This window comes from Myxocyprinus asiaticus, chromosome 25, assembly GCF_019703515.2.
Source record: "Myxocyprinus asiaticus isolate MX2 ecotype Aquarium Trade chromosome 25, UBuf_Myxa_2, whole genome shotgun sequence".
NCBI classification, from domain to species: Eukaryota; Metazoa; Chordata; class Actinopteri; order Cypriniformes; family Catostomidae; genus Myxocyprinus; species Myxocyprinus asiaticus.
Window position 1 is genome coordinate 32,105,800 of NC_059368.1, and position 17,025 is coordinate 32,122,824.

General features: G+C 39.1%; 2 protein-coding genes across 8 annotated transcripts in view; both read right to left on the reverse strand.

Annotated features, from left to right (window-relative positions):
• Positions 1-5,160, reverse strand: part of LOC127416097 (glycosaminoglycan xylosylkinase-like) — a 43,147-nt gene extending 37,987 nt beyond the window's left edge. The window contains exons 1-3 of one of the 3 annotated variants that reach the window (XM_051655243.1): positions 4,965-5,102; positions 4,366-4,513; positions 4,052-4,232 (exon numbers count right to left, since the gene is read on the reverse strand). Coding sequence is in view for 1 of the 3 variants with exons in the window: in XM_051655241.1 (XP_051511201.1) it covers positions 4,965-5,078 (114 nt within the window). In the remaining 2 variants the exon portion in view is untranslated. Of the gene's footprint in view, positions 1-4,051; positions 4,233-4,365; positions 4,514-4,964 lie in introns of all 3 variants that reach the window. The other 2 variants (XM_051655242.1, XM_051655241.1) reach the window with 2 other exon arrangements.
• A 4,003-nt stretch (positions 5,161-9,163) lies between these two features.
• LOC127416096 (ras-specific guanine nucleotide-releasing factor RalGPS2-like) overlaps positions 9,164-17,025 on the reverse strand; it is a 194,290-nt gene continuing 186,428 nt past the window's right edge. For all 5 annotated transcript variants that reach the window (XM_051655238.1, XM_051655239.1, XM_051655234.1 and 2 more), the window contains 2 exons: positions 13,935-14,026; positions 9,164-13,312 (listed from right to left, as the gene is read on the reverse strand). In XM_051655238.1, coding sequence (XP_051511198.1) covers positions 13,283-13,312; positions 13,935-14,026 — 122 coding nt within the window. In that variant the 3' untranslated portion in view covers positions 9,164-13,282. The remainder of the gene's footprint in view (positions 13,313-13,934; positions 14,027-17,025) is intronic.

The window sequence follows — 17,025 nt, forward strand, 5'->3', positions numbered from 1 at the left end:
ATGCAGTATCGGTATGTGGGATCGGCCCACACATGACAACTGTATAAAGGCAAATGTTTGGCAGACATCCACAAAATACAGCTTTGAATATGGTACATTACATAGCAGCTGGTCTAATCCATGAAATGAAATTCACAACACAATTTTAGTTTTTTCTGCCTTAGCCTCCAACATGGATCAGCATTGTTTTTCTCTATTTGGTGTCTGTGTCATTACCAAAAATGTACTTATAATCAACAATCTAAAATCAATAGTCTTATACAGTTTCATGTTTTTTCATTTAATTACATAATTCGCAATGCTTCATGGGATTGTAGTCTGTGCCCTCGTGAAAGACGATAAGTACACAGCCTTGTACTTTTGTCTTTTTGTCTGATCTTCAAATACTTTTTTGCTTCAAATCAAAGTAATGTTGTGATTCACCTCGGAGGTGGTTCCTTTGGTTGATGGCTTACAACTCTATTATAGGGGATTTAATGAAACACCTTAGCAAAATGTTAATGGGAAAAATACTTCCGGAACCCAGACGGCAAGCACTGTTGTGCTCTATAGGCTGGATAATGAGGCGTAAGACGGTCATTTGCACTGAATAAATACGAACAGAACTCTGACACAAAACAGAGGTGGATTTCAGCTATTCAGCCATTCATTTCTTCTCACATAATTGCACAATTAGCAGGGTGTGATGCACTGTGTGTTGTGACACATTCCTCCCATAACCATCATTAAAATTTTCTGTGACTTGTGCCACAGTAGACCTTCTGTCAGTTCGGACCAGCCTTCGTTGCCCTCGCGCATCGATGAGCCTTGGGCGCCCAACACCCTGTCACCAGTTTGTGGTTTGTCCCTCCTCGGACCACTGTCGATAGGTACTCACCACTGCTGACCGGGGCACCCCACAAGTCTTGCCACCTCAGAGATGCTCTGACCCAGTCGTCTGGCCATAACAATTTGGCCCTTGTCAAAGTCGCTCAGGTCTTTACTCCTTCCCATTTATTCTGCACTACCAGAATGGATTCTTTGCTCACCATCTAATCTACCCAGACATGTGCCCTTGTTAGAAGATGATCAACATTATTACTTTTATGATGCCTTTATGTGCTTTTTTGAAGCGTCAAAATTTTGGCACCCATTTACTTGCATTGTATGGACCTAAAGAAATGAAATATTCTTCTAAAAATCATCATTTGTGTTTTGCTGAAGAAAGAAAATCATACACATCTGGTATGGCATGAGGGTGTGTAAATGATGAGAGAATTTTCATTTTTGGGTGAACTATCCCTTTAACAAGCTAAAGTCCAAAGTCTTTCTAGCAAGTCAGTCCACTGGCGGCCATCTTTGGAATGTTCTCGGGAGGCTATTTGCAGTCACGACAGCGCAACTCCTATCTACTTGAATGGGGGAACATCAAAATCTCAAAAACTGCTTGCCAATCTTAAGTATATTTCAAATAAGCAGTCAAATCTGACAACACCCGTATCATAAATTGTGCTTCTTTACCTCAGATCATGCTAAAAAACACAATTCTCCCAGCTTGTATAGCTAATACGCATGCATGTTCTCGAGACGATTGACAGGAAATGTCTGTATCTAAAAGGTGATTGGCTCTTTTACCTGTAAGGTGAGACTTCCTTTCTACATCTGTTGACCATTGGGCATTCCAATTTCTCCCATGCATTTTAATAGAAGTGACCCATCTCTGCTAAATAGTCTCTGGATAGTCAGACAGACATTACATAGAATTCACAAACATTACATTGCCCTGTTTGAACATTCCATCAATGTAAGTCTATGGAATTTTTCCAATATTTGATTGTCCACTGTGCTATCAGTTTGATCAATTAGAAAAGACACAGCACACTTAACAGTCTGAAGGTCTGTACCATAGACTGTCTATAAAGATGGATGACATGACAGCTCCCCAAAAGTGAAGCCAAAATATCACGATCGCCCCCTGGTGGCTGGCTGCAGTATAGGTCATAAACCCCGCCCCCTTCCATGTTAGCGGATGGAACATGAGCCACACTAAAAAAAATCAAAGTACACCTCAAATAAATTTTTTCCAAAGATGGTTTCTGTCATTTTAGGTAGTTCTTATCACATAAATGTATGATAAAGTGTTCATCTTTCTGATAAAATTGGTTTTAATTAGTTATTTGATGCTATAAAAAGGGGGTGTGACGTAATGATTGACAGCTGTGATTGACAGCTTCTCTGAGTGAAGCAGTCGCGGAGGCACCTGCGGACGTTTTTTCTGGAATGTCGAGAGGAGAGGAAGTGTTAACTTTAACATTCCATAACTGTGATTGTCTGTTTCAAACCGACAAAATGAGTTGTTTTGCAGTAAACTAACCAACCTAAGGAATCTGAGGGATCATTGCAGTTTTTTCGGCAAGTTAAATTTGTGCTTTGTGAGCTAATCAGAAAATTAATGTTATTAGCTAGCTAGGATTACTGAATAAGACAACAAGCAGTCTAATGTTAGCTATGTGGAAAAAATGCAGGTGATTGTTAGCTAACAGTAACTAATTATTTTTTATTTAAGAAAATAACATTGTAAAAATCTGAATTATACTCTGTCTAAAGAAATCGTTCTACTGTGCTTGAACTTTAATTAAAAAGCCAGTACTGTAGTACAGCGTTAGCTTCGAGCAGGACCTTGATACCACGGCTCCATCCCACAATCACTACTGCGCAGACTCTGGCTCCAAATGATGGCCTCCCAAGAGCGTTCCAAACATGGCCGACAGTGGACTGACGTGATAGAAAGACTTTGGTTGCACTCACGTGCCCATGCGGATCCAGCGCGAGCAGCAATCTCCTGACAGTTTAAACGGCCTGGATCGCCTGCTTGGATTGTGACCACTGCCTGTCATGTTTTGTGAATCAGAGGAACTTTTGATCCTGAAGTTTTTGATTCTGGCTGATAGAATACGCACTTCAGAGGAGATATTAGATGAGCGCTCGATGGGAAGAAAACTCTGGATTTTCGTGAGGTTTGTGAATGACATCTGTTTAAACAAGATATCTGCATATTTGTAGATGGTATATAATAGCAGTTTTACTGATATTTACCTTTTATCATTAGAAAAGAAAGTTAAAAGTGACAGGGAACTGTTGAGGAGAGACTGTTAGAAAACATGCTTCAGAGGAAGATTTATGAGCGCTTCACACGATGTTGGATCTGCTCAAGTTGTGTGAGGTTGGTTTATTACATCTGTTTAAACGAGATATGTGCATATTTGCAGACGGTATATTAAATTAGTTTTATTGATATTTGCCTTTTATCATTAGAAAAGATCGGTATGTTAAAGTTTAAATGATCAATGTGCTGCACTTATAAAAACGAGAATCTAACGCTTCTATACTCGTTCTCAATTTTTAGTGTTTTAAAACCTTTTGCATATATATATATATATATAAAAACTAGCTTACATTTTACACCATTGTACATTAAATTAATTTTAAGAAATCTAATTCAAAGACAAAAAATGTAAAATACACGTTCTAATAATAATATATATATATATATATATATATATATATATATATATATATATTGTATGAAATAAACCACAACAACATGGATTGTTAAATAAATTCGAAGTGTATTGTTTGGATATTTTATTCAGTGTACAAAAGGTAGTGGACAATTACTGTACATTATAATTTAAACCTCTTTCTAAACAAGAACTCAAATATGCTAGGGGCCCAGAGTTCCGGGGGACCCACAACAAATTCCAAATGTTATTATTTTAATAGGTAAGGGGGCCCAGAGCAATGTATAGTCAGGGGCCCCAGAGTTACTTGCAACGGCACTGGTAACAGACAATTTCAATGTAGGTAAAAAGGTGCTTTTAGTAAGGTGATTTTCAGTACTCCTTCTAAATACAGCCACATCTACTCAAACTTCCCTCAAATTTATCTCATGTGATTGAAGCATCCTGATTTAATTTTAGAATGGACCTATTAATAGTAAATGTTGATCACTATTATAAATAGTGCAAAGAACACGTTGTAGTGAGTTGTTTGTTATGAGATTTAACTTTACCTTCCGTTTTTTCTTTTCGGAATCGAAAAAAATGAGTCTGGAATCGACAAAAACAGGAATCGGAGTCGATTCCCAAATTTCTGGAATCTAACAGCCCTAGACGACACAAGTCCCAACACTGGCCAGAGAAGGTCAAACGAAGACCACAGTGGCCTTCTTGGTAACACCCATCTTGTAAAAGCTGGAGGAGAGAAGAAAAAAAAAAGAAAAAAAAAAACCTTAACAGAAAAGAATAAACACAAAGGCATTCAACACTTGCAGGACTTCAGACCTGCATCACTTTTGTCAAACGATCAGCCAAAAGGCACTCTCACCAAGAGCAGTTAAGTGTATATAACTGTACATTAATCATGGACAGATTGCGTGGACTGTATGCAGCATATCCTGTCCACGCAGGCAGTAATGACATACAATCAGTCATTCATCTAGACTCCAGCACGGCAAAGTACACGTGTATCACACCTACGGCACAGAAGTCGAAAGTGCAAGAACAGAGTTATAAATAAATCAGTTTAAAGATGGCCAGTGAGATGCTGTATGACTTGATTGAGCTGTCAGTATACATGCATTTAAAGACATGCAAGCAAAATGCACTTACTGAACTAAAAGCATGTTTACAGCCTTAAATGTGTAGAAACTGTTCTTATTGTCAAACTGAGCTCTCACGCCAGAAATATCAATTCTATCTGTTGTTTAAAAGCACGAGTGGCTAACAGTTAGCCAGCTAGACGCTTCAACGTGTTTCCCTTATAATATAGCGAAAAACACAATATAACTCGACGTCAATATTCGAGCTCACTGAATAGTGCATGTCTATAAGGGGTCTAGCGCTCCTGTTAGTTATTTAAAGTCAGTTTTTAGTCAGAGCACATCCTCAAGGCTAACAGTGAAACCGTGACATTTAAAAACTCACCCTCGCGCGGCTTTCAAACAGAAAAATCCCAACGGTTGTAACGGTCGCTCGCTCGTGCTGATTAAAAGCTGATAATTCAAATAAACAGCAGTCTGTCGGAAAGGCTCCATTCATTACTGCTTCTGCTGCCTGTATTTTTGTGTGTCATTCTCGGAGGCTCTTCCTGACTGCGTGTACACATTCACAAGGCAAGCCCTCCGCATCTTAAAGTGATCGCGGTCTATTAGTGTGCAAAAGCGTGTGCGGTACAAAAGAAAAAACGGTTAATATTGACGGACTCATAGCGAGATTAATGGTTTCCACAATTCTCTTCTGTCATTTTGGTAGATGTTTCAAATGTCACAGGGATTAAAAAGCTACAACATTTAAATAATGTATACAGACATATAGTAAAAAATCTCATCTATACTACTTATCATATATTAATGGCAGCTAAAGTAATGAGAGCTCAAACATATATATTTTTTGACTGAAGAGAGTGTTAACGCTGGTGAACTGCAGGGGGAAGTGTCACACCGCACTGTAGAGCTCCGTTACACTACTGTATGTGGCCAAACCTCCACAAATGATAATTTATAACATGTACTTATATACCGTTAACAAATACATCGATCAGTAACAGTGTTCTGTTTCAACGGCAGTTGAAGACGTGCGTTTACAGCCACAGTCATGACGTTCCAATCCCATATGACCAAACATTTTGTGTTTGTTTTTTTAATTACGCACATGTGCAAATGAGATCTGAGAGCTATGACGGAGGAATGACTTAAAGCTGGAGTATGCAGAGACAATTATAAGTAAGCCATTTATAAGTTAATTTACTGGGAAACTGTAAGCACTGTCTTCGTGTGGCGCTCTGTTTGTTTTGAACGACGCTCTTAGACCCTCCCCCAACAACGTTACTCAACCAATGGCGTGATTTGGGGGCGGGGCTATTCTTTGTTTGACCAACGTCAGGCGGGGCGGTGGCGCATTCAGAAAACAGTTTTGAAAACTATTTTTATTTTTGCAATTCTGTTTGTTGTAGCTTTAGTGGAGCAGAAATTACAAACTTTAGCTTTAAATTTCACCGTTCCTCACAAAAATACCAAATTGCTTCAGAAGACTTTAAATATATAACGAGCAAGTCATTTGGTTTACTTTTATGGTGCTTTTTTTGGTCATTTTTAGAACTCAAATTCATGCAAATGCCAATAAATTTAAATACTTAATCTCAATAGATTTTTGTGATTCCAGAAGTTTCTGGAACTGTCACTTCATATGCTGTTTTTGGCAGTTTAAGTAAGACTACAATAATATAACCTTATATATTTTAAAACTTTTAAAGTCACCTTGAGGTCCCTAATGGGCCCTAGCCCCATGGTTGAAAACCACTGACTTAAAGGACTTGAACAAATTCTCTATCCCCCTCCACCTCTTCATCTACTTTAGCATACAGTACCGCTCCACATTTGCCCTCTTTGAAGAAAACTCACTACGACTGCAGCTAAAAATACTCATCTGAAAAATAAAGGATCTTCCTGTATTTGTAAGTGGAGCAGAACACATCCAGATGCAGAAACAGACTTTTTTTTTTTTTTAACCAAATCAGACACTACTTCAGCAGTGGAAAGTTGCACCATATATATATATATATATATATATATATATACAGTGTGTGTGTGTATATATATATATATATATATATATATATATATACAGGTGCATCTCAATAAATTAGAATGTCGTGGAAAAGTTCATTTATTTCAGTAATTCAACTCAAATTGTGACACTCGTGTATTAAATAAATTCAATGCACACAGACTGAAGTAGTTTAAGTCTTTGGTTCTTTTAATTGTGATGATTTTGGCTCACATTTAACAAAAACCCACCAATTCACTATCTCAAAAAATTAGAATATTTTAACATGCCAATCAGCTAATCAACTCAAAACACCTGCAAAGGTTTCCTGAGCCTTCAAAATGGTCTCTCAGTTTGGTTCACTAGGCTACAAAATCATGGGGAAGACTGCTGATCTGACAGTTGTCCAGAAGACAATCATTGACACCCTTCACAAGGAGGGTAAGCCACAAACATTCATTGCCAAAGAAGCTGGCTGTTCACAGAGTGCTGTATCCAAGCATGTTAACAGAAAGTTGAGTGGAAGGAAAAAGTGTGGAAGAAAAAGATGCACAACCAACCGTGAGAACCGCAGCCTTATGATTGTCCAGCAAAATCGATTCAAGAATTTGGGTGAACTTCACAAGGAATGGACTGAGGCTGGGGTCAAGGCATCAAGAGCCACCACACACAGACATGTCAAGGAATTTGGCTACAGTTGTCGTATTCCTCTTGCTAAGCCACTCCTGAACCACAGACAACGTCAGAGGCGTCTTACCTGGGCTAAGGAGAAGAAGAACTGGACTGTTGCCCAGTGGTCCAAAGTCCTCTTTTCAGATGAGAGCAAGTTTTGTATTTCATTTGGAAACCAAGGTCCTAGAGTCTGGAGGAAGGGTGGAGAAGCTCATAGCCCTAGTTGCTTGAAGTCCAGTGTTAAGTTTCCACAGTCTGTGATGATTTGGGGTGCAATGTCATCTGCTGGTGTTGGTCCATTGTGTTTTTTGAAAACCAAAGTCACTGCACCCGTTTACCAAGAAATTTTGGAGCACTTCATGCTTCCTTCTGCTGACCAGCTTTTTAAAGATGCTGATTTCATTTTCCAGCAGGATTTGGCACCTGCCCACACTGCCAAAAGCACCAAAAGTTGCTTAAATGACCATGGTGTTGGTGTGCTTGACTGGCCAGCAAACTCACCAGACCTGAACCCCATAGAGAATCTATGGGGTATTGTCAAGAGGAAAATGAGAAACAAGAGACCAAAAAATGCAGATGAGCTGAAGGCCACTGTCAAAGAAACCTGGGCTTCCATACCACCTCAGCAGTGCCACAAACTGATCACCTCCATGCCATGCCGAATTGAGGCAGTAATTAAAGCAAAAGGAGCCCCTACCAAGAATTGAGTACATATACAGTAAATGAACATACTTTCCAGAAGGCCAACAATTCAATAAAAATGTTTTTTTTATTGGTCTTATGATGTATTCTAATTTTTTGAGATAGTGAATTGGTGGGTTTTTGTTAAATGTGAGCCAAAATCATCACAATTAAAAGAACCAAAGACTTAAACTACTTCAGTCTGTGTGCATTGAATTTATTTAATACACGAGTTTCACAATTTGAGTTGAATTACTGAAATAAATGAACTTTTCCACGACATTCTAATTTATTGAGATGCACCTGTATATATATATATATAAAACACTAACTGTATGTGTACACAGGCTTTGTTCAGAATAGAATGATAGTGTACTGCTTACTGTGCAGAATAAACTGTATATTATTTTCCACAAAAGTAAACTCAAAAACATAATTGTAAGATTTCCACTTTGATTTCTTAACAAAATTCCATCAAATTGAATTGAGTAATCTTCAATAAAATATACAAGTGGTCTTTACTCGCTGAGCTACCCAGGCCCCCCGCATGATGGGATTCTGTTCCCCATATGCGTTACCACTCAATGTCACGTGTACCAAGTCGTTAGAGAACATCTCGGTTATGTATGTAACCTCGGTTCCCTGAGATGAAGGGAACAAGACATTGCAAACGCTGGCCGCACTACAAGACTCAAGAGTTTTTCTGAGGTGCAAGCAATGCGCTCCTTGTCCCTCAGTCAGAAAACTCTGAGGAATGGTGTTTGTGCACCTGCTTTTATAGCGGACAGCTTCGCACCTAAAAGGGCGGGGCTCAAACACCATAGCCAATATTTAAATATTGCCATTATTGTAGAAAGGTTTCAACTAGGTCATGTGGAACGACAGTCCCCCCATATGCGTTAGCATGCAATGTTTTCTTCCCTTCGTCTCAGGGTACCGAGATTACGTACATAACCGAGATGTTTTCTGGATATTTTTGTCAACTGAAATTTCTAGTTGTTTTTTCAATGATTTGCCAGCGTACATGATCCAAACCACTTTAAATAACAGTACAACCCACTGTAGAGACCATAAGTCTATCCCCTCACAGGGTCATTTTCATTCATGTTAAAAATCAAACCTAGTGCTACTTCGAATAAGGTCTATGGTATTATGCCTTTCCGAACATAATGTAGCCACACTAAGCAAAAGAATACACAGGAGGCATTTGGATTAAAAAACATACAACCAAAAATGTTTATTAGTTTTTGCCAGTCTGGAACCCAGGAGCACATCACTAAGATCAAAGGTCATAGCACTACCATGGGTCATTGTCCCAGTCGGCGTGGGGTCAGACAGGGACGATACAAGGTGGGTGGGAGCAGGTGATACAGGATGGCACAGAGTAAAACGCGCACACACACACACATACACAAATTAATTTCTTAACCAACTCACTACAAATCTGTATCAGGCCACTGTAATACACTATCACATAAAACAAGTGATGCAGGTGAGTTCAAGAAGCCAAAGAAAAAGCCCAAACTTACAGGTGTGTGTATTTGCATTTGTATGATATCATATGCATTGTACATATAAAGACAGTGAAATGGCATGGTACAAAGTATGTTGGAGATTGGAGAATTCCACAAAGAATCCAAAAATGGAACTAACAACAAACAAACAAACAAACAAAAAATAACAGCAACAACAAAAACAACACTTTCCGTTACTGTTCCAATTCCAATCATTTTGCTTCAAAGTAAATTCTTTCCAATTAGGAAAAAACAATGATCAAACAAATGTCTTGGAGAATTTAATTAAAATGATATCTTAGTTGTTCACAAATAAACAATGTGAACATGAGAGAGATGTAGTGTGACAGAATGGAAAATATGAACAAGCACAATGTGGAAAAATAAAAGAATGATAAAGGTCCAAATATGTATGAGATAACCGAGGCAGCTAAGTCAATGTGAGATGTTTCACACTGTTATTCTGTCTCTGTTTACTGTCCATACACAGTTTTTCCCTCTAACTACTATTCAACATCAACCATCGTCCAATTCCAACGAATGTTTCAGAGAGACAAAGCAAGACAATGCCAAAGAGGGAGTAGAGCTCCTAAAGTGTCTAGCAAGTCCCCAGTGGACAAGGTCAGAGACTTGTCAAGATATATTAATCATATCAGCAAAGTGTCTGGTGAGATGTTTACCAGCATACAGGTACTCTCGCAATCCCTCTTCTCTTACGTTTCATATTTCTTATTTCTACACTCTTTTTTTCACGCAGCTGGTCAAACCGTGGAGATAAAAAAAAAAAAAAAAAACACCACAAGATCTCCATGACAACTCAAATATTGAGAACCAGCTGCACACAGGACTTCACAGTTTGATACTGTAAACCATGTAAACGCTTATCCAACATGACAGCTCATGTCTGAATTTTACTGATTCACTTCCATTGTTTTTTTTTTCCCACCTGGCAAACATTCGCTCCCATTTTAATCTGTTTTATGTGGCAAAGCTAGAACCTACTATAAAGATTCAACCCAAAGTGCTAATATCTGGCTCAATACAATACAAACGTATGTAAACAAAAACTACCCCAGATTACCTAAACTGTCCGTAAACATCTTTTTCTCAAATGTCTCAGAATTGCCTGTGTCCTACTAAAATCTTAGTCTTCCCTTTTAGATCAGAGACACTTTAAAGAACAAAAATATTCTGTTTAAAAATACAGAAGACACCCAGTTTCCACTCCTTGACCAAATCATCCAATCATCTCTCTGTCCCCTTATATGACAACCACTCATATCCCATGCCAAATCAACGTGAATTATAAAAACAAACAGATATGCTAATAACTTGTGATTAAACTTATTCAGAGTTAAAAGGAAAAACCAGAGAATAAACTTGTTTCCGTTTGTACAGCATCTCCTCGTCTTACCTTTCATTAATGCCAAGTTAATTCTGTTTATTATCGTAGAGTAAAAGCCAGTGAAACATAAGCTGCTTTTCCAGCATTGGGCTGAACAGTTCTGAGTATGGTGAGTAAATAGTTCCAAAAGCATTTCAACTTGAACACGGTTCAATACGGTACAACTACAAACCGCTCCCGGCTTGGATTTCTCAGCAACCGGAATATTCAGCCGTGCTGCAAAATGGTTCACTTGTCTGTCAATCCATTCTAATCCTGATTTCACAGCACCATGATGGAAAAGGCCCAAAGTGGAACAGTACAGAACGGTTCTGCAGAATGGATCTGCAATGAGTACTGTTCGGCCTGATGGTGGAAAAGTGGCTATAGACACCTCAGCACTTCAACGCCAGAAGTGTCTTGTGATCATCCAAGTAAAGTCACACAGCTGGATTCAAATATGGGATGCTGAACCTCAGTATGACATTCCACACAACTGGGAACCGAAAAGCAGAGCTTGGAAAAATGAACAGATCCATGAAATTAAAAAGGACTGCTAAGGAAAGCTAAAGATGGACCCATCTGAACTGAACATCCCGAGACATCCTGGCACAGCAGAATAAACTGCTTCATTCTTCAGTAATACAGTAATGCTATTCATTTGTTCTAAACTTAACAGAACTCTTCTCTTGTTCACAAATAGAAACTAATGTAGGAAGAGCAAACAAAGACTTACAGTACAAACACACTGAGCTGCATGAGACAAAAGCAAACAAATATCTCTGTCAAACCTTCCATCATCTGTTCTCTCAAGAGGGCAAATGGAAAGCTTAATGGCTCAACAAGAAAAAGAAAACATCCGCACGATCCCACTGAAGCCAAACCGAGGTGTGGTGTTACTCTCAAAATGAAAATGACAAGACCAAATGAAACGTAACATGTTAATGTAACAGACAATTAAAATAATCTAGACACGTGCAACTATCCCAGTAATACTGAAATAAAATAAAGCGAAACCACATCAAAGCAAAATGAAACAACAAATAAAAGCATATCATCGATAACAAAAGGTACCACACTAACGTTAATTGTAGGCTATTGATGCACACAAATAAATCCCCCACCTGGTCTCCCAACATTCACACTTTTCCAAATGGAAAACCAACAGGTAGACTGGAAAACCTAAGCTGAACGGGACTAAACCCAATTTTAGAGATGTAAACCTACCGACTGATGCACCCACTAACATTCACAGCTTTCAAGTGACTATAAAAGTGTTTATGTATGTGATCTTGTAGACGACATCTCACAAAACTCGGAATCGCACTTTGACTCCAAAAAGGAACGAAATATTATTTTAGAGCTTGATTGAACTTGTGTAAACCGGTGTGCTTATTGCAGGAGCATTGAAGCTGGACGAAGTCTTGCTCATGCTGCAGAAATCCTCAACTGGCATCTTTTCACACTCATTTATAGAACCACAAGTGAGTGGCTTCAAACAGCTCATTGCTGCTGCTGTGATGAGCACTTCCCTTCTCGAGCTCTTCTTCCCACGCACCTTCATTTGAAATTTTAGGTGCCATCTGGTAAAATTAAATGTTTTTTTGTTTGTGAGTGTGTTTGTGTTGATATGAGATAAAACAGGTTAAAGAATCCACAAGACATCACAGAAGTTCATAGGACAACTCTGAAGTAGACATTCAAGGAGAACTGCTGAAGAAAATGGTTTAATTTCATCTGGAACTCATTGAGTATCGGAGCCCTTTCTGGTTGCATTTTGGAATCTAATTTAAATAAGTGAGGGTCTTCCACTTGTACAGTTAAACCTGATTGTGGAAAATCTTGTGTCATGCTTGCATGAGTCTAACTCAAGTGTGTCAAAAGACAATCAGCGTCTTGTGCGAGTATGCGTGTGAGGGTCGGTCTTCCGCAGAGACGCGTTTTTCAAACTGTTTTGTGGGTGTGTTTTTTCAAAGGCAGGGGAGGGCTGATCAGAATTTTAAACAATTAAAAAAATAGAAAAAAGCAAGCAATGACCAAGTAAAAGAAGGGAAAAAAATTCCAGAGGTTCAAGATGATCCTGAATGAGCACTCTGGTGGTGTTTGGAATCTAATGAAAGATGGAGGAAGTGTAAATCAAAGCTAAAAGTAATGAGAAATTAGGTCCTTTCAGGCAAATTGAGTGCAGGGGACATCATTGCTGCTGGGGGTGTTGCATCTCTTCTCACACACATACACACACAGACACACACTCTGCTTGTTAAGGCAGTGGTGCAAGAGGAGTTTGCAGTGGGGCTCAGGCTGGGTGATGGCAGTGGAAAAGCTCCAATGCACAAAAAACACAGAGTCATTTGCTCTTTTATTCTGCTTCTCCTCCTTTCCCCCGATATTCCTCTGCTTTCAGCCATTCATGAGCTATCCATGTCTTTGATTCAGCCAGGTCTGACTCACTCGAAGGACATTAGATTCGCTGGGACCTGAGAAAAAGAGAGAAAACGTGTCAATTAATAATCTGAATGTGATATACAAGTATATTTTACAACCTAAAACTGCTTTACGACTGATTCATAGCAAATGACACAGTGAATCCATAAGATCGGTTACTAAATTCACGTCTTACTAAGTGGATGTTTATAGGACAATACAAGTTTGTTGTATTAAATTGTAATTTTTATTTAAAATAATAACAACAACGATCTGCTCATTTCTGCAAAAAACAGATTTCGTTATTTATATAGGCATTGTTTTAGTGGCATCACTTGACAGGAAGTGTCTAGTTAAAGATCAAGCACTAGAGGGCAGTGCACTGCTCAGGTTGCAGAATCAGACACACCTGTTCATGGGACATGTTTTTGGAGTCAATGACTTTGAGGTTAGAGCACAATGTATTGAACCTAGAGGATTTTTTTAAACACAATAGCAGCTCCTGAGGAGCAATTAACATCAACAATTATGCTTAAACACACACCTTTTATGTTGAGGTGGTCAGCAGTGCACACTGATGGGCACCAAACAACATGTAAGACCAAGTGAAGGAAACTGCGTTAATTTATGCTCTCACCTGAATAAACGAACACACAAACACACAGTCTGTCTCACCTTTTGCCTGTTGCTTTGACACGCCGCACTCAAGTGTTTGAACCATAGTAGAGCGTTCATTCTGTTCCCTGCCTGGAACTTATACGAATTTCCTAAAAAAAAAAAAAAAAACAGACCAACAAACAATGGTGAGCAGCATTTTTAGGGCATATACAGTACAGTACAGATCCTAAAGTAGTAGGGCTATAAATATTGATCGGTTTTTCACTCACAGCTATCATATCGCTTAAGACATGGATTTTACCACTGGAGTCTGATGGATTAATTTTATGCTGCCTTTATGTGCTTTTTGGACTTTCAAATTTCTTGTCATCATTCACTTGCATTGTTCTAACATACAGAGCTGAGATAATCTTCTAAAAATCTTAATTTGTGTTCTACAGAAGAAAGTAAGTCATACACATTTGGGATGGCATGAGGGGGAGTAAATGATGAGAGAATTTTCATTTTTGGGTGAACTATCCCTTTAAGTAGGCACCAAGTTTTGCATAATTTGAACAGCCATAGTTCACAAACTTCTACACATCCCATGCATGCTAATTTAATGTTTGTTTTTTCTAATTTTAACAATGTTTGTCGCTACCAAAAAGAATGTAGTTCTCTACGCTCCAATTGTGAATAAAGTCAAAAATTTTGAGCCTACTTTTAAGATGTCTGTCTCTCTCTTTATTACATGATGGACATGTTCAAACAGGAGAGTCCGGCAGGAATAATTTGCACTGATATGGACCAGATGAGTACCAAGAGAGAAAAATCACAGGAATTCACAAAATGTGCCTTTTTCTGTTGACCAGATAGGCTGAGCGTCTGAATGTTTGTGTCTGTGTAACTTGAAAACCAGAATATTCTTGTGTGCATAGCTGCTTGGAAAGGTTCCGTGCATGTGTTTTGGAAAGAATTTGTTTAAGTAAAATTGTCAGAGGAAGTTGTTTTTATGATTGTCCCCCCCCCCCCCACCTAATTTTTTATTTTATTTTTTATTTTCTCCCCAATTTGGAATGCCCAATTCCCAATGCGCTCTAGGTCCTCGTGGTGGCGTAGTGACTCGCCTCAATCCGGGTGGTGGAGGACGAATCTCAGTTGTCTCCACATCTGAGACGTCAATCTGTGCATCTCATCACGTGGCTTGTTGAGCGCGTTACCGCGGAGACATAGCGTGTGTGGAGGTTTCACGCTATTCTCTGCGGCATCCACGCACAACTCAACACGTGCCCCACCAAGAGCGAACCATATTATAGTGACCACGAGGAGGTTACCCCATGTGACTCTACCCTCCCTAGCAACCGGGCCAATTTGGTTGCTTAGGAGACCTGGCTGGAGTCACTCAGCATGCCCTAGATTCGAACTTGCAACTCCAGGGGTGGTAGTCAGCATCAATACTCGCTGAGCTACCCAGGCCCTGTTCCCCCAACTGATATAATCATACTAGATGAACATCGGACTAGAATTGTGATGTCTAGTTCGTGAACAAATCATCATTTGAACCAGTTCTTTTTTAGTGAACGAGTTGAACCAGTTCACAAAATCAGACTGAATCTTTTGAAACAGTTCGCATCTCGAGTCAACACTGATCCACAAGTTACTCTATCTTAACCTGTCTATCGGACATGTCTGACACTACGACTCGAAATGAGCTGATAACCAGGAGTAATATGATCCTAGAACTGGTTATCTCTGCTTTTCCTAATTCTTCTTTACTATGAACCACTCCATCTAGTTCACAAAATGGACTGAACGGTCTGGTCACAGCAGTTCTCGAGTCAACAGTACATTGAGTAGCTTGCAGCAGTTCTCGAGCCAACAGTACACTGAACTGAGAATCGCCTCTTTCGGATGTGTTGGCATACTGAGATCCGATGAGCTGCTGACATTGAGCATGCAAGTGATTAAGGAGCGAAATGTATGTTTCAGGTGTATTTTGCTGAACAACAGAAAGTGTAACAAATAAAACATACTGGAAATATGTTTATGACTTGATTGTATTACCATTATATCAACATATGAAGATAATCCGGTCGCAACAGTTTTTAAGTCACCAGTATACTGATCCGGAGACAGCAGCTCTCGAGTCAACAGTACATTGAGTCAATTACAGCAGTTTGCGAGTCACCAGTGCACTGAACTGAGAATTGCCTCTTTCGGACATAATGGCACTTTCCAAAAGGCATTTATGTGCCTTTGAAGGGCACTTCGGAAGGGGACGCCACTCGAAAGGCTGTTCCAAACAAAAGAAAGTTAATTATTTCACAAAGGGCCCTTTCACAAGACTTTTAGTGAAGGCTACATTTAAACTGTGATGCCAGGCTCCCTTCAGAGTGCCCACATCAAGAGCTCTGTCTTTCGTAGTGAGTAGGGCATAGGGATGATCACTTTTGATTGGAATTTGCCCAATACTGAGAACTGCTGATCAGTGAGCAGCTGATGAGCGAGCATGCGTGAACCGAGGACTTGAATGAGGGGGCGAAACGTTTCAGTCGAGAGATGTAAATTAATTTTACTATTGAGTATTGTGCATGCAGATTATATCTGAAGTTATAATGAGTTGGATCATGGTTTCTGTAAAAAAGGGTGAGTTGATTAAGACTAGTTTATTCACTTTATATGCTTTAGACATGTGTAGAACATCTGCGTTTGTATATCAGTGTCAGTACTGGGTGTTTTAGGTGCAAAACCTGAATGTAGGATGTATTGTAGGACAACTGAATGAAACACTGATGACAATAAACACCCTTATTATTATTATAACTTAATTAAATAAAATGTAATAATCAGCAATATGCGCTTACAAATGGCTTTATTGAATGTGTTCCACAACGGCGGAGTATTAACGTTATGTACAATGACATCATTACACGATGACGTAACAGAACTGGTGAATCGTTTTTTTTATCTGGTTCATTGCAACGAACCATCCGAAAGAACCGGTTCACGGAAAAGAATCAGACTTCCCATCACTAATTGTAGCAGTAACGGTAGAATGTGCTGCCTGTAGCATCTAGTGAATTTAGTATTTTTTGATTGGTGATCTTTCTGTGATTCAGACTTGTGATTGGTTGATGTCAGAGTATATGGATTGTGATTGGCTGTCTTA